General features: G+C 42.2%; 1 protein-coding gene across 1 annotated transcript in view; it reads right to left on the reverse strand.

The window, feature by feature from the left end:
- ENG (endoglin) overlaps positions 1-24,563 on the reverse strand; it is a 39,150-nt gene that overhangs the window by 2,215 nt on the left and 12,372 nt on the right. Inside the window, exons 2-14 of the mRNA XM_051980037.1 lie at positions 22,462-22,616; positions 13,433-13,570; positions 9,131-9,296; positions 7,765-7,927; positions 7,304-7,442; positions 6,607-6,784; positions 6,119-6,261; positions 5,129-5,269; positions 3,547-3,585; positions 3,007-3,123; positions 2,599-2,847; positions 2,042-2,099; positions 124-225 (exon numbers count right to left, since the gene is read on the reverse strand). Coding sequence (XP_051835997.1) covers positions 124-225; positions 2,042-2,099; positions 2,599-2,847; positions 3,007-3,123; positions 3,547-3,585; positions 5,129-5,269; positions 6,119-6,261; positions 6,607-6,784; positions 7,304-7,442; positions 7,765-7,927; positions 9,131-9,296; positions 13,433-13,570; positions 22,462-22,616 — 1,788 coding nt within the window. The remainder of the gene's footprint in view (positions 1-123; positions 226-2,041; positions 2,100-2,598; positions 2,848-3,006; positions 3,124-3,546; positions 3,586-5,128; positions 5,270-6,118; positions 6,262-6,606; positions 6,785-7,303; positions 7,443-7,764; positions 7,928-9,130; positions 9,297-13,432; positions 13,571-22,461; positions 22,617-24,563) is intronic.

A 24,563-nucleotide genomic window follows, 5' to 3' on the forward strand; every position in this document is an offset into this window, starting at 1 on the left:
TGATCAGCCCCAGGGACTGGAGGAGGAAGCTTGAGCGGGATTCCTAGCCCAGCTCAGCCCCCAGGCCCGGCCCAGGAGTGGGGCTCCCCGTCTGTTTGGGAAGGGAGGGAAGCGGGTACTCACGGGTATGGGAGTAGATGTACCAGAGGGCAGCAGTGAGCAAGGCTCCGATGAGGAAGGCTCCAAAGGTGATTCCCAGGACGGCCGGCATGCCCAGGCCTTGGGCTGGCAGGAGAGAAGTGGCCGTCAGAGCAGGCCCCACACTGCCCCGCGGGGGCTCCGCCCAGCACTGCGCCTCCGGCTCTCTCACACCGGCTCCCGCCAAAGTCCCGGCCCAGAGCAGTGATCACCAGGGCCCCGCTCTCCCTTCTGAGCAGGGCCACCCCGTCCCTTCCCTGGCCTGACTTCCTTTCTCCTGTGTCATGTTCTCAACCCATTGGATTCTGAGTCACTGGCAAAGATCAATAACAGGTCCCCGAGACCCTCTGGTCTCTAAACAGCCCCGCCCTTTCCTGGGCTCCTTCATAGCCAGATGCCCCAGGCGTTCCCATTCAAGGAACATCTCTGGAGAGTGCCCAGACCTGACCCCTGGGGGGTTTCGGGCCAGTGACAAATATTTGAGCTCTGGGCCCCCGTCCTATTCCAGAAGGAGAACCTGTTTCCTCTGTCTGGAGATAGTGGGCAGTGGGAAGTTGGGGGGATGTGGGTGTGAGACACATCCCAGCCTAACCATGAGGGGTGGGTGGCTGGGGTGGCAGCCTCCCCCTCCAGGAGGTTTTGTGGCCAGGTCTTCCACCTAAGGCCTTGTCCCAGGGCTGTGCTCCATCCCATCCTGACTCATCTTGCAGAATATTCGCCCAAAGGTTAGCCATAGAGCTGATGGGATTTTCAGTTTTGCGCCCTTCTGGCTTCCCTTTACATCTCTTAAAAATGCCAGCCCCTTCTCCCCAGGGCGGTGCTCCACACCATCATCCCTGAAGAGGAGTGACCACGGGGAGCTTTGCTGAAGAAGCCGAGGTCTAAGTTAGCAAAGGCCCCTCCTCTTTCCTGGACACCTGGGTCCTTTCTAGGGAATGCTGGCTCTGGCCTTAAAGGGGAGAGGAGGAGGGAGGGGACGGATCAGCACTGACCCCGGGGTCAGCGACTCTTCCTGCTCACCAGGGACCGGGGTCTTTAGGGAGGCAAGCAAACAGAGGCCGGAAGCCACGGGGGAAGGAAGGGGGAGAGTCATCCATTCTGGGGGCTACGAAGGAGAAAGATGTGTCCCAGGCACGTTCCAGAGAGGAAGAAAACCGAGCCACACTCCCCAGAGTAGCAGGCCCTCTCTGGAGCCCTTTTCTGCAGGAAGGCAGCCAGGCCAAGGAGAGCTGCTTTCCATCCTACCAGTTCCCCAGAGCAACGTCCCTTTCTGCCCCGCTCCCAGGAGAGTCTCCTGGACAGAACAGCTCAGAGGTGAAGCCAAAAGTCGAGGCTGGGGCCTTCTCGAGGGAAGAGGTGTTTTCCCTGCTTAGCAACACTAACAAGTTACAAACACAACGTGGGACAGATGGTCTCCCAGCCCTGACACGTTACGCTTGCTCCTCTGGGCCACTCCAATGGGAGGGGAGCCAGACTCTGCTCCAGTTTCTCCTGGCGGGCTTTATCTTTGAGCCTTTCCTCCCTTCCCTCCTTCCATGAGTCCCTCAGCTCCCAGACCCAGTCCGGGCCAGTGGCGCCTTCCCCACAAACTGCCCGTCTGGATTTGAGAGAGCCCAGATCTCGGCCTCACCAGTGTTTGATAAACCCAGAGATTCTGGCCGCTGGGATAAGAACTCACTCTCTGAGAGAAAGTGCTGGGAAAATTGGAAAACAGTAAAGCAGAGACTAGGCACTGGCCAATGCCGTGGGATACCAAGATAAGGTCAAAATGGGCTCACGATTTAGACATAAAAGGTGATGCTGTAAGCAAATCAGGAGAGCGAGGGGGAGTCTAGCGGACAGCAGCCTCAGAAACTTGGTCCCGAAGGGGTTGGGATGGGGAAGAAGCCAAAATTCTACTCACTTGTTGCTAGGGGATTGCTGATGTTTAACTTCATAGAGGTCTTCATGACAGTCTTGGTCTAGGTTGTGGGAAGAAATGGTAGCATTTTGTAGCTCTGTCTCTTAGCTGCCTCCTCACTTCCCTCCACATGGCTCCGTTCTTTAAGTTTCAATTCATGCCACCCTGGTCCGCAGCCGCGTCCCCTAACTCCCCACCTCTGTAGCGGTTACGGGACAGTACCGCTCGCCTCAGCTTCCACGGCTAATTTTGTGTGGTTAGAAACCCTTGGGTGGGTTATACCTCTACCGCTAGGTTGCAGATTCCTTGAGGAAAGGGACAATGGCTTGTAAACTTTTGTACTCCCATGGCATCTAGCATGGAATAAGTTTCCACAATTTTGAAACTTAAAGCACTTATCATATGATATTATGAAATAAAGTTATCTCTATTGATGTTTAATGATGATTGCTATATGCTAATTAATTAGCCAATTAATAGCTACCACAAGATCTCTTTCCTTTCCACTTCCGACTATGTGTTTGCTGATCAGAATTCCTGCCCCAGACTCTCCATCTTACCTCTTGTATGGTCCGGAGCATCAGCTCTACATTGCAGCTCAGAATGGCGGCCGTTGGTGTGGGTACCATGTGACCCCGGAGAAGGAAGCTAAATTGGAACCAGTTGGAGCCTGTTGTCAAGAAGCTCACCCTGGGGCTCTTGGCCATCTGGTCTTCAATTAATTCCACAGAATCAGCCTCTGGCCCCAGGTCCAGGGAGCAGCTGTCCAGGTTTGCAGTGACCTCTGGAATAGCCGGGCTTACTGTCACCTGAGGGAAGAGTGGCTCAGTGAGAACCTTAGTCCAAGACCAGTCTTAGGGTGGGGCAGGGTGATGGCTGGAGATGGGGAACCCTGGGACCTCCCCCTTTTATTCTGTCTATTGAACAGATAGTACTTCTCAGGCCTTGGGCAGCTGGGAAACTTGTACCTGTACATAGACCCGTTGACCCAGCTCAATGGTGCTGGCGGTCCCGAGGAATTTCTGGCTTTTGTAGGCATCCATGTGGACAGAGAAGGCGCTGGTGTTAAGGCATTCAACCTCTGTCTGTAAGGAACAGGAGCGGGTACATGAGCTTCAGTCACTCTGGCATCCACGAGTGACAAAGTCATTCAAGTGGATGGGCACATTGGCTGAGAGGTGTTGGATGTCTTAGTCGGGGTCGTCCCATGCTAGGCCAAGGAATGTGATGGATCTTTGGATGGATGAATTTTCTTATTCTACAGATACGGAACCCCCTAACCCCAGAATACAATTGTAGCAGACTGCAGACTCAGCTTGTAGTGTGGGCAGGAGAGAGCAGTCATGGCCCCTCTCCTCCCACCACCATCACCATCCCTCCCAACCAGTAAGTGAGGGAACTGAGAAATGGCAAGTTCTAGTCTAGAAGATATGGGTTAAAACACAGGAATCTAGTGGGGGAGAGAGGTTGGGAAAGGAAGAGAGATGGGGAAGAGAATTCCTGCTTACCAGAATTGGAACAGAGCTGGAGGTCAAGGTTAAAGCCACCTGGAGGAACAAATCAAGAACTAGAACACAGGATGTCAAAGCTGATCAGGACCTTGAAGGGAGGCTAATTCAACCCCCTCCATTTACAGAGAGAAAAACTGGGGGCTGGCTAGCTAGGGCAGATTAACTGTCCAACCATGAGCATAAAGTGAGCTAGTGGCAAACCAGGAACAGTCAGTCATCCAATCTAGGAATTCCAAAATATAAGGGAATCCTTGAGACTTGAAGAGCTAACTTGAAGACCAGTATAAAGGCCTTAAGAATTGAAATTGCTCAAAATTGGTACGATTTGGGCATAAAAAGTGATACCATAAACAAATTAGGAGAATAAGGAATAATTCACCTATCAGATTTTTGAAGGAGAGAGGAATTTATGACCAAAAAAAAAAAAACCAAAAAAACAAAACAAAAAACTAGAGAACATTATGAAAGGCAAAATGGACAATTTTGATTATATTTAATCAAAAAAGATTTTGGACAAACTAAAACCAACAGAAACAAAACTAAAAGGGAAGCACAAGACTGGGAAAAAAAACTTTTACAGCCAGTGTTTCTGATAAAAGTCTCATTTCTAAAATATATAAAGAACTCTGTCAAATTATAAGAATAAAGTCATTCCCCAATTGATAAATGGTCAAAGCATAGGAACAGACAATTTTCAGATGATAAAATTAAAGCCATCTATAGTCATGTGAAAAAATGCTCTAAATCACTACTGATTAAAGAAATGCAAATTAAAACAAGTCTGAAGTACCCCTTCAACACCTCTCAGATTGGCTTAAGACAACAGAAAAAGATAAGCAGTACTACTACTGAGTTTGTATCCAGGAAATAAAAAAGGAGGGAAAAGAATTCACACATGCAAAAATGTTTGTAGCAGCTCTTTTTGTGGTAACAAAGAATTGGAAAACAAGTAGATGTCCATCAATTGGGGAATGGCTGAACAAACTGTGGTATATGAAGGTAATGGAATATTATTGGTCTATAAAAAATGATGAACAAGCTGATTTTAAAAAGACCTGGAAAGATTTACATGAACTGATGCTGAGCAAAACAAGCAGAATCAGGAATACATTGTACACAATAACAGCAAGAATGTGCAATGATCAACTATGAAAGGCCTGGTTCTTCTCAGTGGTTCAATGATCCAAGGCAATCCTAATAGACTTTGGATAGAAAATGCCATCTGCATCCAGAAAAAGAACTATGAAGATTAAATGTAAATCAACACATGCTATGTTTACTTCTTTTTTCTGTTTCTCTTATGGTTTTCCCTTTTGTTCTGATTTTTCTCTCTCAACATGATTTATAAAGCAATGTATATTAAAAATTAATTAATTTTTAAAAATAATTGGAACAGCCTGGAATTGTCAGTCTCAAAAAGATGGCAGATTCATGGGAGCAGCATTTGGCTGACCCCATGTGCTGGCGTTGATAGGGGAGGGTGTCTGTGAGAAAAAATGGAGTTGGGGGAGTCTATTTGGACTACTCAAAAAGTGATGCTCAGGTAATTGATTTCCTAAGGCTCAGAGCTTCAACTTACCTCATTGTTTAAAATGACACCTTTTCTCATGTCCATACCACATTCAGAGAAGGTGCTGCTCAAGACGAGCATATTTTCTTTCTCTTGTGACTGGCAAGTAGGGTCCCGGAAGGACAGATGTTTGATGTTACATTTCAGGGCCTGGGAAAGAGCAAGGCACTATCAGAATCAGGAGACCCACCTAATTTGCTAAAGCATAAAATTAGAGAATGTTGAAGCTAGAAGCAATCTAAGAGATCAGATCTAATTCCTTCATTTTATAGAGAGGGAAGTTGAAGTCTAGGGTGTTATTTTGTGAATATTCTTCATTCGTTCGTTCATCAACCATTTTTTGGAAAGCACTATGATGGGGAGAATTTACATTTTGATAAACCATACACATACACGGTAAATTACATTTATTAAGTGCCTACTATATGTGAACTACAAAGGATCCAAAGACCAAAAAGAAAGAAAGAAAGAAATAGAAAAGGAAAGACTTTTTGCTTTCTAAGAGCTTTCATTCTATTAGGGAAGACAATACATGATAAGCATGATTCCTGTCCTTATAGGATTTAAAGTACAGTTGGAAGATTAAAAAGAAACACCTAACTATGATATGTGATATTCCATGATGAGTGCATTACAGAGATGCAAAATAAATTGTTATTCTCTGAGACCTGAAGAAAAAAGTCAATATTTGCAATGTAAATCGAGGAAGATTTGATGGAGGAGATAGACATTTGAGGCAGATGTGTTTGCTATTTTTTATAATCAGATCCAGGCATTCTTGGAATAAGTATATTTCTTCCATCTCTCCAGACCCAACCTCAGACCATAATTATGCCTTCCAAACTCTTTGCAGGGCCTCCCCTCACCACCACCACCACCATCTTTCTACTTGCCCATACCATGATAATATACTTTTTTCTTTTTTTTTCATAATTATAACTTTTTATTGACAGAACCCATGCCTGGGTAATTTTTTACAACATTATGCCTTGAACTCACTTCGATAAGTTCCTTCTTTAGCACCAATGTCATTCTGTCTGTGGAGCATTGGGGCAAAAGCAGGGAACGTAGCAGTAACAAATGACAAATCATCATGGATGGGGTTGTCAGTACTGGAGAAGGTGAGGTTTCTATCTTGGACGCTATAAGAAAAATCAAGAGAATAGTGTCAAGAGCCCAATATTTCCAATTCCTTTTCACTCCAACTTCCACCCAGTTGCTCCACCAAGGATGGATTCATGCCACATGGAGCCAAAAGGGCCCTTAGAGACTTTATAATTTTATAGCCATGGAATCAAAGACTCCAAGAAATTCATTCAAAGTCATGTAGCAAGTTAATAGCAGAATCAGGATTAAAGCCAAGGCCTTCTGACCAGTCCAGGATACAAGACTGTGAATACCCAACTCAAAGTTCTGGATTATGACTAAGTTTGGGGTAAGAACCAGGAGGTACCCAGAAGGGATAGTCTTAGAATGGGAAGTCTCACCACAACTAGGAGCCCATAGAGTAATGTGATTGGCAGGTGGAATCTCCACGTAGGAACCGATGATGCTAGCATTGAACTTCTGCTGGGCCTCCTGAAGTAGTCCTTGAAGTGTGTCAGAGAGGATGGAACCACGGATACTCTTGTTAGGAAACATCTTGAAGGAGTATTCACCTGTAGTCTGAGGTAAGGAGAGAAAAAACAAGAGAAAGACAGAAAGGAGGTGATGGGGAAGAGGGAAAGCCGGAATTGAAAGAGAAATGGGGAAAGGAAGAAGTCAGATAAAGGAAGAAGCAAAGATGAGGGGAGAAAAGATGGAAGAGAAAGATTAAGGGAAAATAGAAAGGCAGATATAGAAGAGAGGAGCAAAGATAGAAATGAGAGAGAAGAGAAAGGAATACTATATAGTGAAAAACACTTTTTTCCTTCTTCCCCTTAGCCACAAAGAGCTGAAGACCCTCCCTCCATTCCTTCTCAGAACTTCTTATCCTAACTCATAGAAGCCCATTTTCCCACAACTTTTCTGATTCTAACAGTCTGTAGCTCAGACTTCCCAAAAGTGAACAAGCTATGTGGGAAAAACTAAGTAAGATAAAATAGTTGACCTTAACCACATGAAGTATCTAGGACTTAGCTCCCTCCCCCATCCCTAGATAAGAGGATCACAGAGAGGGAGGAGGGGGTAGGAACCTGGACTCACCCCGATCTGCATAGTGTGGGTGGAGTCAATAAGCCAATTGACATTGGGGGGTCCCTGCAGGATCAGCACAGCCTCTAGTGTGGGAGCCGGATTCCCCAAAGGACAGCTCAAATCCATCTTCACTTCCACTGTCTGAGGGCTACAAGAACCCCACCCCAATACCCACATAATTAGGCATAAGGAGGAGAGACCTTCTAGGAGACTTTGTCCTGCCATTGGGAGTTGGGTAACTGGACCATCATATGGAGACTGGTGACAGAACTCATATGTGAGCAAGTTGAAAAAGCAGCAATTCCAGGGAATGGATGCAGACTGTGACAAGCTGATAAAGATTACTGGCAAAGGTAACGAAACTTAGGTGACCATGAGCACACGAGAAGAACTCCAGGGAAAGAAGAGGGATACTTGCAACCCCGACCGGATTGGGGCAAAAGTTTTGAGCCCTGGGTCAACTACATTACCTGCTTGCCGGACCTTGTGTGACCTTCAGAATGTAAGCCACTTTCTTGCTGAGTCCCTTGCTGAAGTGGCAGCCTTTGACTTCTGGTGCAATGGCGTTCCATGTTAGGTGGTCGCCCATGTTGAAGTTAAGCTTTGGGATACATGGGAATTCAGATTCTAGGGCTGACACGTTGATAGAGAAAATAAGGTTAAGAGATCAACCAACCAGCCTTTGTCATACCCACAGTGGGTTCCCGATCTCCCAAAGGAAGACAGATCTTCCGGCTTGGCTACTAGTATTAAGGAAACTTGGGGAACTTGTAGAATGGTGGAATGGCTAGTTATTCAAAGGCTTGCTTTCCAGACAATAATATCAAGTGTCCTTGAGAAGGAGTCCAAAGGGCTGAAGTTCTAATCATGACACTACTACTGATTTGCTGCATAATTTTAACTAAATCGTTTTGACCTCTGTGGGTTTTAATGTCTTCAATCTGTAAGATAAGGATTTATTCTAAAATGTTTACAAAGACATAGTAATTTCTGTACATTGCACTGGAGAGGCTACTGGTGTGAGGTCTGAAGCTACTGGGAACCTTGAGAGTGCTAACATCATGAACTTCTGCTGCCATGGATACTAGATTAGAGGCAAGAGAATTCAAGCTTTGCTCTCTCTGTTCTTTCTGCTCACAGGGCAACGAGATCCATGTCAGTGCAATTTAGAATACATCCGTGAAGAAAAAGTTTATTCCTTATATTAAGTTACAAGCCTGAGCCAGGAGCAGCAGCAGTTGGCAGACACAGACGTGTTTCTCTGTGGGGCAAGTAGGTTTCTGAAAATGAATCATTTCCCACAAGTACTTGTGCAAAACATACTTGGTTGTGTCAGTTCACAATGGGACAATCAATGGCTTTGGGAACAGTTTTTTGGGTTTCCAGGGGAGTAGTTATAAAGATTTTCTAATCTGCCATACTGATATTGTCTTCAAGAGTCTGAGATAGGGTAGACTGTCTTCTGAGCCATATTGCATGAGAAGTGGGGTAAGGAAGGTATAACATGAGGATTAGATGTGACCCGCTGTTTAACATATTTTAAAGAAAAGGAAGTTATTCTAAAATGGTATTATTCATACCAAAAAAAACAAGAGGAAAAATAGAGTGCCTCCCCTTCACTGCCACCATGTTATGTACTAACTTTTAGCAAGTCACTTAACTTTTTTTTCCAGGCTCCATTTTTCTTTATCCTTGAAAAAAAATTGGGGCTGGGGAGTGGATAGGGTTGGAGAAGACATTTCTAAGATCTTTTCTAGCTTTAGCAATTGATATTAGTACTATTACAAAGAAAGGGAATGGGAATTGGGGGGAAGACCCTCTCTTGAGGAAACTGACCTTGGCCCACATGGAGAATGATACTCTGGGGGTCTTCAATCTCTGCATAGGAAGTAAGGTTCCCATGTGTTGTCTGGACCCAGTTAAGAAGCTGCTCCCGTGTAGAGAAGTCTGGTAAGGGACTGTGGTCAAGCCCTGTTTCTTTGAAGAAGACCTTTGTAGGATCCTAAGGAGATAAGGGAAATTCTCAGAAAGTTGTTCTTCTGAGCAGAAGCATCCTCAGAGAGGTAGCAAATGGGAAGAATAATCAGGAGTCTTCTAGAGTCAGCTTGAAACAGAGAGCCAATTGTTAAATTTCCAATGTGTGTTTATACCTGGGAAATCAGGAAAAGTTACAAATCAAGGCTTGATTTATTGTTTTTGTCAATTATCCAGACTCAAGAAAATAATGGAGAAAATGTTACTATTGCAAATTTAATTTGAAAGTGTATCTTCACAGAGAGAGCCTGTTGTTAAACATTTATCAGCATATTCCTGGGGGAGAAATAAATATATATACACACATATATGAATATATATTATATACATCTGTGTGTGTATGTATATGCAACCAATCTATAATGGCTCATGCCATACCTAAAGTGAAGAGTCTGCCCCTATCCTTCTAGTCTCAGTTTCCCATTTCCCAAATTGCTCCTTGAGGATTTTCTTCCTCTCTTTAAAAGTTTCTGAGTGTTCATTTTTAACCTGACCTCATGTGTATGTTATAGAATGTATTGCATTGTAGTCATGTAGTCACTCTTAGGGCTGGTTCTGAGCCTTGAAATCTTTCTGAAGAGCCCTGTTGCTCTCTAAGAAATGTCTTTGATGAAACTCTCTAGCTTCTTCCTCCATCTTTATTCCCCAATTCCATAGGGTCTGGGGCCAAGGAAAGATGGAAGGGAGAGACTAATAAGAGGCTATTTCAGTCCTTTGACATCATTTCCAGAGCACCTACTGTCTGTGCAGTGAGAGCCTTGTGCTCTCTAGCATGGGGAGAGTCAGAGGAAGGAATGTCCTTGCCTGTGGGGAGCTTCCTGTCCACTTGGAGAGCTAAGAAAAGAACAATACTAGACAGAAGTGACCCAAATGCTCTGTGAGTGTATGGACAGAAGCAAGAGTTCAGAGGAAGCAGAGGTAGCAGTGGCCTTTCATGGAAGGAATGGCTTCTTAAGCAGGATGAATGAGATTTAGAGAAGGAACAATGTCACCTGAGAAGGAAATACTGAGGGGCAACTAGAGTCTGCAGGGCCTTTGGGATCCTCCACTGAGAGACGAGCAAAAGCAAGAGAAGGGAGTCAAACATCAGATTGATGAGCTATTCTTTAAAACAGGGGATAGTAGTCTGAAGTGGTTCAGAAGCAGAGATGGACTGGAAAATTTCTGGAGGCTCCTTCTAGTCACAAGGCTATCTCTAGGTTTCCCCATTTCCCAACTGGACTTGCTCCCATTGGATCAAGACCAAAGATGGAGAGGAAGCTGAGGGGGACCTCTCATGGGGAGACCCGGGCTGTGTGGTCTTGTCCTTTCTCAGTCCTGGATAGCTGAAGAAGTGGTGCTCAGGGGTGATGCTCAGGACCCTGTGCGAGTGCCACATGTTACATCAAAGAACAGTCACTGCTCCCCTGCTATTGTCTATCGGTCCAGGGTATTATTAGCCACCGAGAGGAAGGCATTTGGCTGCTCCCCCTCCCCTGGGCACCAAGCCCCATAATTTCAGCTGGAGCCAGAGTCAGCTATCACCTTCCTGCCCTGGGCTTCAGGATCCTTCTTATGTCCTTTGCGTCATGCTCGGGTCCCTGTTGGCTCAGGACGCAAATCACTCACCAAGGCAGGGGCAGGCTGCCAGCAAGCAAGGAAATTGCCCAGAGAGGGCTAAGGGGAGGGAGTGGGTAGGTCCACATATCCCAAGATAATCTGGCAAAAGCACTCAAGTTAGAGCCCTGGGGTCTAATCCTGGCTCTGCCCTAGAGTGACCTTGAACATGCCCATGCCCAAGTCTGGGCTTCAGTTTCCCAATCTAGTATGATGGGGTCAAACTAGATGGTGTCCAAGAACTTTACCTTTCTGGAGAAAGATAACAGGCTCTGATTTGCTAATTACTGTCTGATTCCCCCTCCCACTCCTGAACATATATTGACTCTCTTTCAGCTTTTGCTCCCATTTTTCCTTTTTTTTTTTTTTTTTTTTTGCCTTCTATCCCTTTCCCTTCCTGGCCCCCACCATCTTTCCCTGGTATTCTTTTTTCTCTCTGTTTCTTTCTTCTTTCTGTACTTTCTCTCATTTCTCTCATTCTCTCCCTCTCCCTTTCCCTGTCTCTCTTCTTTCTTATATTGTTTCATCTGAGAAAATCTAGTAATATCTGTTGACTGGGGGGAGCAATGAGTTTCTGTGGAAGACAATGGGTTTCACTGAGCCTGGAGGACAAAGATTGGGGTTCTGTCCAGTTCTTCAAGACTCTCCCTCAGCCTTTGGTTTCAGAGTCTGAGCCAGCTGTTCCTCAGTCCTCCTATTTATATGCCATTTAGACGTGTGTCTTGCATCTTCTGAGTGTGTTTTCCATATTCTCCCCTATTAGATTAATTGATCCCTGAGGACTGCTTTAGCCTAATGGAAACAGCATTGGATTTGGAGTCAGGAAAGACCTCAGTTTTCAATCCTGTCTCTAATGCTTATCAGCTTAATATGACTATGACAAATTAGTACATTTCTTTGGGTCTCAGTTTCCTAAACTGTAGAATGGGATAGAAACACTTATGATTCCCCTCATTGAAGGATTGTTATGAGGTTAAATGAGATCATATTTATCAAGTGCTGTATAAACCTTACAATATTATAAAAATGTTAGTTTTTATTAGAATATAAGCTTCTTGAGGGCAGGAATCTTTTTCTTGTCTTTGTATTCCCAACATTTGGTATAATATTGGGCATATAGTAAGTGATTTAAATAATATTGGCTGGTTGATTGATTAGCCTAACTAGAACTGTCCAGCAATAGAACATGTTGCCTTATGGAATGAGCCCCATGGGAGGTGTGTAAGCAGACAGTGGATGACCAGTCATAAATGCTGCAGAGTATATTCTTGTCCTGGATGGAATGTTTAACTAATTGACTTTTAAGATCCCTTTCTAACATTGGTATTCTAAGGTTCTTTGAATCTATGATCTTATGATTTTCTCTGCTCTATCTTTTCATTCTTTCTCCCTTCTACTCTAAGCGACGTCCAAGGGCTGAATCTGGAGATGTTGTTAGAAGATCTAATCAAGGATGATATTAGAGTGAGGGGTTTGGGAAAAATCTAAATTCAGTTTATGTGAAAAGGAACACTAGCAGTCACTTTTTACAGAGACAAATAATCTTTCCCATTTGCTTTTAAATTTTTTCAAAAACCCTGATGTCTTGTTTAGAATTTCATAAAATCCTCAGTGAAATACTGAATAATCTGATCCAGGGGTTCTTATTTGGGATATGCAAATTTGTTTTTTAAAAGACTTTGATAACTGTATTTCCTTATAGTTGGTTTACTTTTTAATTTTATATATTTTATGAATGTGAACTATTTGCATTTTTGATTTTCTTCCCGAGTTATTTTTACCTTCTGAATCCAATTCTCCCTGTACAGCGGGAGAACTGTTCAGTTCTGCAAATATGTATTGTATCTAGGATATACTGCAACATACTTAACATATATAGGACTGCTTGCCATCTTGGGGGGGGGGGAGGAGGGAGGGAGGGGAAAAAAACTAAACATAAGTGATTGCAAGGGATAATGTCGTGTAAAAATTATCCTGGCATGGATTCTGTCAATACAAAGTTATTATTAAATAAAATAAAATTAAAAAAAATTTTAAAAATTTTATATATTTTATTTGATGAATCTAAAAATATTATTCTGAGGTGCCCATAGGTTTCACCTTCCTGTCAAAGAGATCCATTACCCCCCAAACAAATAATTAACAAACAAACCCTAATCAGATTAAGAATCCTCTAATCTAATCCAATCTCATTTGACAAGTGAGTAAACTGACTCTCAGTAAGGAAATCTGTTTTGTCCATGATCACAAAGGGTACTAGTGAGCATATCAACTATAATCTCATTTGATTTTACTCCACAAGGTAGGTCAGGCCAATCCTGATATCTAGAGGCAATAAAAAAAGAATATGAAAAGATTTGGGTTGGCGAATAGTAAGGCACCGACTAAGGGACATAAGATATAGACCTTACCCAAAGCTACAACCAATACTCCTTCCTTGCATCTGTCCAGTTAAGACATACCTGTTCCTCTTGCCAACCCTCCATAACTCTTGTACAAAGCCCTTACCAAGGAAAATTTGACTGGGATTCCTGTCTGCAGCAAGAGATTAATATGACCCTGGACTGTGAGGATGACATGGACATCTCTGGGCTGTGGGACATTCCCCTTTTTGACTTGAATAGTCAGCTCCAATTCTGCGACAACCTGGGGAAAAGAGACAGAGACAAAGACAGCAGTCAGTTTATAAGGCAACCAAATGTGCTGTTCTGAAGGTACAAACAGTAAGAGATGCTTCCTCTGATTTATGGAGATGAATTTCCAATCCCTTCCCTCACAAGGCCCCTGGCATTGCAGTTTAGCAGTCTAAAGGAGGCAGAGAAAAGGAGATCATTGGCTTTAGAGTCAGAAAAACTAGCTTTGCCACTATTTCTTATGTGATCACATGTCAAATGGCAGGGGTGAGGCAGAGATCTCTGGGTAAATAGGCAGAGTACACTGAGCACAGAATACTGCATAGAGTGGGAAGACTCAGATTTGATTCCCCTCCATTCCCTGCCACATACTGGCCACAAGCATGCTGGGCAAGCCATTGAAGCTTTTGGTGCTCTAGACAACTTTTTTTAAACAACAAAAAAATTTTTTTAGTATTCCTTTTTTTGAATTTTAAGTTCCAAATTTTCTCCCTCTCTCCAACTCCTCCCTCACCCATTGAGAAGGCAAACAATATTATGTTAATTATACATGTGAAATCACGAAAAACATATTTCTATGTTACCCACACACAAAGAAAGTTTAAAAAAAATTATGTTCCAATGGCACTCAGAATACATCCGTTCTCTAGCTGTAGGTGGATGGCATTTTTCATAATGAGTCCTTTGGAATTGTCATGGATCATTGTATTGACCAGAGTAACTAAATCATTCACAGTAGATCATCATACAATGTTGCTGTTACTTTATACAATGTTCTTCTGGTTTTGCTCACTTCACTTTGTATCAGTTCATATAAGTCTTTGCAAGTTTTTCTGAAAGTATATCTATAGACAACTCTTTTAGGTGCAGTTAAATGGATGCAGTAGATGCTTTGGATAAAGCACTGGACCTGGAGTCAAATCTAACCTCAGATATTTACTAGTTGTGTAACATTGAACAAATCATTTAACATCTATAAAATGAGAATACTTAGCTTTCAGGGTTGGTGTAAGGATCAAATGAGATAATAACTATAAAGCATTTAGTATAGTAACTGACATATAATAAATGGAATATAAATGTAAGTAGTAGTAGTAGTAGTTGGGCAGGTGAGTAGCGCAGTGCTTAGAGCATGAGTTCTAAAGTCAAGAGGACCCGAGTTCAAATACAACCTCAGATACATTCTAACTATGTGATTGTGGACAAGTCACTTAACCCTGTTTGCCTCAGTTTTCTCATCTGTAAAATGTACTGGAAAAGGAATGGCAAATCACTCCAGTATCTTTGCCAAGAAAATCTCAAATGGGATCAGAAAGAATTGGATATGACTAATCAAATCAACAACAACAGAGGAGGTTGCCAACCTGCACTTCCTCAAATTCCCTACACTAATGAAATCATAGCTCCAGTTCAGTGATACGTTGAAAATGTTTAATAACTGATTCTCCAAGATGGTGGGAAGTACACAAAGGATGCATGTTTAAGTTTAATCTGCTTTAGTACATTAAAATTTTTCAACACTTTCTATGTATAAACAAATCAATAAAACAATAATGAATCAATGAATCATACTCCTACTTGTAGCATTGGAAGACTTTTGAGGCATAAATACTTTGGCTGAAAATTTAATACCTGACTTTTCAGAGCCAGCATAAACCCTTAGTCTGGTTCAATCTCACACTCTCACTGGGTTGCAAAGCTTCAGACACCTGTGCTATTATTAAACCCCAGCCTCAGATCTGTATTTAAGGCTTTCTGTGTGTCCAGCTCTGTGCCAGGTAGTTTGGGATTTATACTGAAGTCTATAACATGGTCCTACACACCCAGAGCTTTCAGTTTCCAAAAAAGATCCAATAAGGACTTTTCTGGCACCATGAGAAGAATTAGAATTAAGAGCAGGAAAGAATCAGGATTGGAACACTGAGTGCGGAGCTGGGTACCGTATTTTGGGAAGGACACTATCAGGCTGGAGAGCGTGAAGAGTAAAGCAGAACGATGAGTGAACTCACAACTGTGCTGAAGAGGGACTGGAAATGAAGAAACTGTGGCATTTAAGCCTGGGGAACACTTAGGAAGGAAAGATGTCTGTCTTCTGTACTGGAAAGTATAAGAATCTTGTTCTGATTGATCCCAGAGTACTGAATGAGGAGTAATGGATGAGCATGTCAGAAAGGCAGATTTCAACTCAACGCAAAGCATCTCCAACCACATGACAATGGAAAGGTTGCCTCCAAGAGCAGCCCACTGGTGATCTTGGAAGCAGGGGCTGGGTGACCACTGGGTGAGTAACAGAAGAGATTTCTGCTCTGCAGTGGATGGCTTGTTAGACATTTGATTGACAAGCATTTATTAAGCTCTTTTTCATGGCTTAGCGGTGTGTGGCTTATCATAGTGGCCCCATGGGAGGTTTTCTTGGCAAAGAGACTGATGCTGTTGGCTATTTCCTTTTCCAGTGGATGAAGGTAAAGAGAAGTTAAGTGAGTTGCCTGGTATCAGACAGCTAGTGAGTGTCTAAGACCTTAAACTCGGGTTTTGCTGCTTCCAGACCTGGCACACTATCCTCTAAACTACCTGGCCAGCAAATTCTGTGTTAAGCACAGAGGATACAAAGAGAGAAACAGTCTCTACTTTCAAGGAGTTCACAGTCTAATGGAGGAGAGAAGATGTGGATAACTATACATCTATACAATATATACTTTTAGTTAGTCATTAGCATTTACTAAGCTCTTCTTTTGTGCCAGGTATTGTGCTAAGCACTGAGAATACATAGTCCTTACTCTCAAGGAGGCTGAGCTTATAGAAAAATTATTGAGGTGAAGGTAAGGGAGACCAGAGGGTAGAAGTAGGATTTGATCTGAGTTTTCAAGGAAGGCAGAGAAGCTAAGAGGCACAGAAGAAGGGGCAGAATCTTATAGGAATGGGGGTGGGGAGTAACCAGTACAAATGCATGGAGGTGGGAGATGAGGTGTTGTGTGGGTGAAGAATAGAAATAGGCCATTGTACCTACATGATAGAGTGTATGGAGTGGAGTGATAGAAGGCTGGAAAGGTTGGAAGAGATCAGATTGTGGAGGGTTTTAGATGAAAAAACAGATTTTATATTCGATCTTGGAAGTAATATTGAAATTTATTGCATGAGGAAAGAGAGGCTGGCATGAATACTTTAGGAAATCACTTTGTCAGCTGAATAGATGATGGATTGGCATAGAGAAAGACTTGGGGAAGGGAGACAGGTTAGAAGGGTATTATATTAGTATAGGTAAAAGGTGATGAGGGCCTGTCCTACAGAGGTACCTAGTTAGGAAATGGAAAGAAGATATGTATATAAGGGTAGGTTTGTTTAGTTGAACTCTGAGTCCTTTCAGACATGTAGTTTTTTCTTTTTAAAAAATTTTACTTTTTTCAATTATGTATAAAGATGGTTTTCAACATTTATTTTTGTAAGATTTTGATTCCAAATTTTTTTCTCCCTCCCTCCCTTATTTCTGCCCTCCCCAAAAGAGTATGCAGTCTGATATAGGTTATACATGACATATAGATTCTATGAGTCCATGACTATTATGACCTAGAACAAGGAGGAAAGGCTTTTTGTGGGAAGAGAAGACAGAGTTGGATGGAGACAAAGATGGAGGAGATTTCAGTAAGCGAGAAGAGGCAGGGAAGGCACTGTCAGTGGGACAAACATAGCTGAGGTAAAAGGCCAGCACAAACCTGGCTGCATCAGGTAGTCCCCCCCCCATCAGGGGATCCTAAACCTGCCAGGATAGGAGTGCATGCCCCCCAAAGCACTGGTGCAAGTCCTGGATGATAAGAATGGAGATCCCATTCATTCCCTTGGGAAGTCTGGGTGCTTGTAGCTAAGATGACTCAGCCGTAGAAAGTCCACCATTTGACAGCAGTGGCATTTGGGGAAATGGAAGCCTTCTGCCCAAGAGGGGGAACACTGCTGACAGCAGTGACAGGACTATCTATCATGCACCCTGTTGTTCTTCTGTCATGGACAGATCTAGAGATATTTTTAGAAAAAGACACTTGGGAAAAACCCCTAAGAAAATTAATAATAGGATGTTTATCTTACTATTCATAGATCCTAGAATGTGAAGAACCAATCTCCCATTTTACAGAGAAGGCAACTGAGACTCAGTGAAATTGAAATCACATAGCAAGAGAAATAGGCATGAAAATAGTGGTAAAGCAGGACTTCCTGTAGGTAAATCATCTCATGGAAATGCATAGAGCATCTCTAGGTAAATGAGATAAATTTTTGCCGCTACTGGACTATCTACACATGCATAAGCAAACTCCTATGGAGGCAGCTTGGCGATGGGAATAGAGAGCTAGACTTGGAGTCAAGAAGACTGGATACAAATCTTGCCCTTATGACTTACTACCCTGTGTGACTCTGGGCAAGTCACTTAACCCTGTTTGCCTCAGTTTCCTTCTTTGTCAAATGAACCAAAGAAGGAAATGCCAAGGAGGAAATCCCAAATGGGGCACGACTGAAACAACCCGACAACCACCACAACCAGTGCCACTGAAGTTGGTTCTGTGGGCTGGCCCTTGGTATGGAGCTCTCTCACCCCTCATATAGGTCACTAGCTGGGAGAGAGAAGGCAGTTGGCTACTTTTCCTATTCTCAGGTTTATTCAGCCCTGAACTAGTCAGGAACAACTGAACAACACGGTCCCTCCTGCTCTTAAATCTATGCTTCCACAATCCTGTTCTCCTAAGGGATAGTTGTGTGTGATGTCTTTGGGTGGATGGAGTCCCCAAGCCAGGGCTTCCCAACTGAAAAAATTGCAAATCTTTCCTACATTTGCCTTCATGGACAGGGTGAGTGCTGGAAAAATGTATCTCCATCCTCTGAGGGTCCAGCCCACTCCATTTGTCCTACCCTCACTGACTCCAGCTCGGAGAAGGGAGGGGATAGGCTCAAGAATGAGCCCTAATAGATGCTTGGCAGCAAAAAGCCCCTCTCCCCCGCCTGTCGTGATCCCAGTGAGGTCCATGTGACTTCCAGAAGAGAGAACAAGAGCTCCAGACCAAGACTCCAGGCCCCTGCCTGACCCCAGGGTTCCCCCCTCCTCCTCCACCCCAACCCCCGGCCATGTGGGGCCTCCGTTTCTATTTTTATTGCCTGTGTTTTCCAGAGACCATTGTTGATGGACTCAGCAACTGCGGGAAAGGGAATTTTGTCTCTCTGTCCCCTGAACATTGGGAGTCACTTATAGAAAGCAGCTTCCAGTAATTCTTCTAGGAGTGGAGCCATGTGGCTGGTCCTCCTCCCTCTCCCCTTCCAGGCCCCCTCCCACCCAAGCCTAGTCAGGAATCGACTGTCTGTCAGCCCCAGCCCAGACACCGACAAGCTGCTGCTCACCAAGCCTGGACTCTGATCCTTGCCGCGTCTGATCAGCCAGAGAAGCGGCAGGATGCTGGGAAGAAAGGCATTGCATTCTGCCCCAGCTCGGCCACAGACTCACTGGGCAACTTCATTGGGCTTCTCATCAGAAAAATGGGAATAACCATAAAAGCTTACATGTATGGAATGTTTTAAGGCTTTCCAGAGACTACATATGTGGTCTTAGGAATTTTCCCTTACACATTAAAAGTAATAATAACCACAGTAGCTAGCATTTAATAATGCTTACAGGTTTGGAAATTTTTCTACAAATCTTGCCTTATTTTGTTCTCACAAGAACTCTGGGAGGTAAGTGCTCTTATCTTCATCAGTGAGGAAACTGAGACCAAGAAAGGTTAAGAGACCTGACTAGTTAGTAAGTTTCTGAAGCTAAATTTTAACTCAGTTCTCCCTGACTACAAGTCCAATGCTTTATACACGATATATACAAGGTTTCTTGCAGCCTGCTCTAATAGAATATTTTGTTGTTTAGTTACCTTCAGTTGTGTCCAACCAACTTTTTTATCTTTAAGAATAAAATGAATAAGAATCTATTGAGAAATATATAAAGAAATAAGAATAAAATGAAATTGGGAAATGTTTAAAATACAATAAAACACTTATCACGTTACATTTGAAAACTAAGCCAAAATATAATTCACAGGGATCCTTATGTATAAGTTGTGGCTCCCATTTCTATTTGAGACTGATATCACTGGTAGTAAATTAAATGTGATAATATTTGTAAAAAAAAAAAACAAAAACAAAAACAACACTTTGTAAACCTTAAAGTGTTATATAAATACTAACTTATTTTAGCTATTATTTTTATTATTATTATTGTTATCATATCAGCTAGCAGCATAATGTGATAGTTAGAGAACTGACCTCTAAGCCTGAAAGATCTAGGTTCAGATCTTGCCTCTTAAAAATTAATGGCTCTGCTATTGGTGGAATTGTGAACTGATCCAACCATTCTGGAGAACAATGTGTTACTATGATCAAAGGGCTATAAAACTATTCATATCCTTTGGCCCAGCAGTACCATTACTAGGTTTGTTGCCCAAAGAGATCATTCAAAGGGCAAAAGAACCCACTTATACAAAAATAATTATAGAAGTTCTTTTTTGGTGGCAAGGAACTGAAAACTGAGGGCATGTCCATCAACTAAGGAATGGTTGAACAATTTTAATGGAATACAATGCTGTGAAATATGATGAGAAGGATGGCTTCAGAAAAAACCTGGGAAAACTTATATGAACTGATGCAAAGTAAAATGAACAGAACCAGGAAAACATTATACACAGTAACAGTAGGATTGTAATGATCAATTATGGAAGACTTAGCTATTTTGATCCATCCAATGATCAAGACAATTCTGAAGGACAATTCTAAAAAATGCTATCCACTTCCAGAGAGAAAATTGATGAAGCGCAGATTCAAGCATAATTTTTTCACTTTATTTTTCTTTTTGTAACATGGCTAACATGGAAATATGTTTTGCATGATTTCATATGTATAATTGATATCACATTGCTTGCTTTCTCAATGGGTAGGGGAGGGACTGGAGGAAGGGAGAGAATTTGGACTCAAAATTTTTAAATTAATGTTAGAAATAAATAAATTATAATTTAAAAAATATGACTGTATGACTCTGAGTAAATCACTCAACCCCTTGGCTCACTATATAACTCTTAAGAGTAATATAGAATATGCTAACCTGTATTGGTAGAGAGTATCTAATCACCTGGGAATTCCCTACACCAGTGAAATCACAGGGTTAGTGTGCCTCTCTGTTCATATCCCCCGATGGCCCCAGGAGAGATGGCAGGAACTCCCCCACCCTTGCCCAAGGATGGAAGGAGCCTTTCCTGGTCTCTGTTTTTTTAACAGATTTGACCATTGTCATCAAGAATGAGTCACTGTCTTATTAATCAGAAAATCCTCCAATTTCAGCATTTCCAGACAGTGTTGTTTAAGGGGTAGGAGCTACTGGAATCTGCCTAAGAGTGAATCAGCCCCACTGGACTGGATTTGTGAGGAGTGTTTATACTGAGATTGTCTTATCACAGCTTAGGCTCCCGTGAGACACTAGACGGTGGTTTCCTGACTCCTGTGGGTCATGATCAGCTCGGTGGGCACTTTTAATGGAGTCCTGTCCCTTTGCTTATTCCTATCCCAGCTCCCACAACAAGCTAGGAGACTTAGACCAACCAAGGACCCATCTCCCAGGGGGCTCATTGCCTTGAAGCTGCCTCCCCCAGAGGGGAAATAACTTCTCTTCAGACCCCCTACCCAGGGACTTTTTATTGGCTTGTCCAGCTAGGTCACATATGGAAAACTCATGATTTTAGGAGATCTTCAGACCCATGAGAGACGTTCTCTCTCCTTTGGAGTATGACCTGCAGAGGAGACCTCAGGTCAGGAAAGGTTGCAGAGGCAAGGATTCCCACTGATTGTGGAACCTGGGGACAATCAATGTTCCATCTTGCCTGGAAGGAAGCAGCTGAGCCCTTGCCCTGACTCCCTGAAAGAATTGTAGAAGTGATGTGAAATGGATGAACAAAATGTAAGTTCCTTGAGGACAGGACAATTTCATTTTTGTCATCAAATGCCCATTATAACTCCAAGGCCAAGAAAGAAAGTTGAGGGAAAATTGCCCATCAATATTTCTGTGTCTTCCCATTAAAAGGTAAGTTTCTTGAGAGTAGGGACTGTTCTGTTTGTATTTGTATCCCTAGCACTCAGCACAGTGCCTGGTGCAAAGGAAATGCTTAATAAATGTTTGTTCAAACTACCTACCTACCTACCTATCTGTTTATCTATCTATCCATCCATCCATCAGTCTATCTATTTATTTGCTTGTCTGTGTATCTCTCTCCCTCCCTTTCCTTCCTTCCCTCCCTCCTTCCCTTCCTCTTTTCTTTTTTTTTCTTTCTTTCTTTCTTTCTTTTTCTTTCTTTCTTTCTTTCTTTCTTTCTTTCTTTCTTCTTTCTTTCTTTCTTTCTTTCTTTCTTTTTCTTTCTTTTTTTTTCTTTCTTTCTTTCTTTCTTTCTTTCTTTCTTTCTTTCTTTCTTTCTTTCTTTCTTTCTTGTCTATCCATCTTTCTTTTGATTGTCTATCTATCAAGAGCAGAAACTGGAACTATTTCTCTTGTCTTTGTATTCCACAGTACCTGATGGGCACTTAATAAATGCTTGTTGATTGGTTGACTGCTATTTGACCATTTCAGCCCCAATCAGCCAACAAAGAAACCCGTTTAATTAATGATAGCACTTAGAAAATTGAGGAAAATTTACATCATTTGCAAATGATGGTGAGTATCTTGGTCAGAAAGAGACACTTTGTTCCCTGTAAAATGATTATGACCCTGCCCTCACTCTAGATTCCAGGTCTGATTGTTTGAGGTACTGTTTGCTGTTGAGAAAGGGTGTCAGGTTGGAGGAAACTTTCCTGTAATATTCTATACCATTGGCCCTGCAGCCAGCTGAGCAAGGGATCACTCACCTTTGAAAACCTCAGGTTGAGGACATGGACCTCCTGAGTAGAGTTAAGGGGTTTCTGGCCCAGACAACCCCAGGAGACTTGATTTGTGGTGTATGTCACCTTTCCTGTTTCAGAGTCCAGGAGTTCCAGGTCACAATCAGCTTTTTCCAGAGGATCTGTTAGGAAACATACATAATCACCTTTAGGGCCAGTGTCCTAATCTAGGCAGAGAGGGAGAGATGGGGGGAGGAAGGAAATTGGGATAATTGATTGGGGATTATGTTCTCTGCTTTCAAAGTGGAAAAGGTCCTAGTATTAAGAATCAGGAAGCCCAGGTTCTAGTTCCAGTTCCCCCAGTTCTGACTCAGAAGCATAATTTGGGATTTTTTAAATCTAGCCAAAAGAGTTGATGAGGGGGTTAATCCCAGTTCTAGTCCCAGGTTCTAGGTCAGATATATAACTAAGGATTTTCTTATCTATAGCCAAAACAATTGGGTAAGGACAGGGGAAAAGGCCTGTTAAGCCCAGGGGATAGTCCATTCACTAGTGGAATGGATAGACCATGTTTTAGAGATATAGCAGAATAAATACAGCTCTTGACCTATAATCTGTCTCTTCTTCCCTTCCTCTAGCCTCAACACTACTCCTTTGCCCTTCTCCCCCTCAATCTGTTTTTCCTCCCACTCCCTATGGAGTCAGGGAGGGGGACATTGGTATCCAGACCACTTCAGGGAAGAAATGAGACACCCCTTCCCCAATACTAACATTTGAAACAAATTGCCAACAGTCCTGCTTTTTGTCTCATGGGCAAATCATTCTATCATACTGAAGTCAATTTTTCACCTCTGTAAAATGAAATTAAAATCTCTTCCCTTCCTATCTAAAAAAAGTGTAAGGGTCAGTACATAAGAAGTTGTATATGGTGGTATTTTCTAGGCTTCCAATCCCTCATCATAACATTTCTAAAGTAAATGCAAGGGATTAGGAATAACTTTATTACATGACTTCAGTGTACAATTTGCACCTGCTGGATGAGGCAGTTGATATTGTACTGGGCCTGGAGTCAAGAAAATCTACCTGAATTCAACTAGTCTCCCAGGATTGCTAATTGTGTGATCCAAGAAAAGTCACTTAACCACTATCTGCCTCAGCTTCCTTAACTGAGGATCATAATACCATATCTTTCACAGGGTAGTTGTGAGGGTAAGAGGAAATCAAATGAGATAACATTTGTAATGCACTAGACATGACATAGATGCTTAATAAATGCCTGTTCTCTAACTAATATAGAAATATAGTTACCCACATATAACCTACATCAAATTGCTTACCATTTTAAGGAGAAAGAGGGGGAGAGAGAAAATTTGGAATTAAAAATTTTTTAATCCAATTCAATAAATATTTATTAAATTGCTAGCACTTGTCTGCATATCACTTTCCAAACATGACTTTATTTGATTCTCACAGCAACATTGATAAGTAGATGCTATTACTATCTCCATTTTACAGATAAGAAAACTAAGGCAGATAAAGATGTCATTCTGATGGTGCTGTTTACTATGTGTCCAGCACTGTGCTAGGCTCTCGAGGTGAAATGACAAAAATTAAATAAGGAATCAATTTTTTAAAATCAATATTAAAAAGCAATCAAACAAAAATACTCTGATTCAACAATGCCATTACTGTATCCCAAAGAGATCTTAAAAAAGGGAAAAAGATTCACAAATACAAAAATATCTACAGCAACTCTTCTTTGTGGTGGTAAAGAATTGGAGAGTGAGGAGATGCCCATCAACCGGAAAATGGTTAAACAAAATTGTGGTATATGATTGTGATGGAATATTATTGTACTCTAAGAAATTATGAGCAAGTAGAATTCAGAAAATGCCGGAAAGACTTACATGAACTGATGCAAAGTCAAATAAGTAGAACCAGGACAACTCTGTACATAGCATCAGCAATGTTGTGTTTTGATCAATGTGATGATCATTGTTTTAGATTACTGTATTGCTGAAAAGAACTAAATCATTTATGAAGGCATTTATCTTCTCAGAAATACAATGATTTAAGACAATTCCAAGCCTCATGATGGAAAATGTTTTCCACATCCAAAGAAAGAAGTA

The sequence above is a fragment of the Antechinus flavipes genome, chromosome 2, assembly GCF_016432865.1.
Source record: "Antechinus flavipes isolate AdamAnt ecotype Samford, QLD, Australia chromosome 2, AdamAnt_v2, whole genome shotgun sequence".
Lineage (NCBI taxonomy): Eukaryota > Metazoa > Chordata > Mammalia > Dasyuromorphia > Dasyuridae > Antechinus > Antechinus flavipes.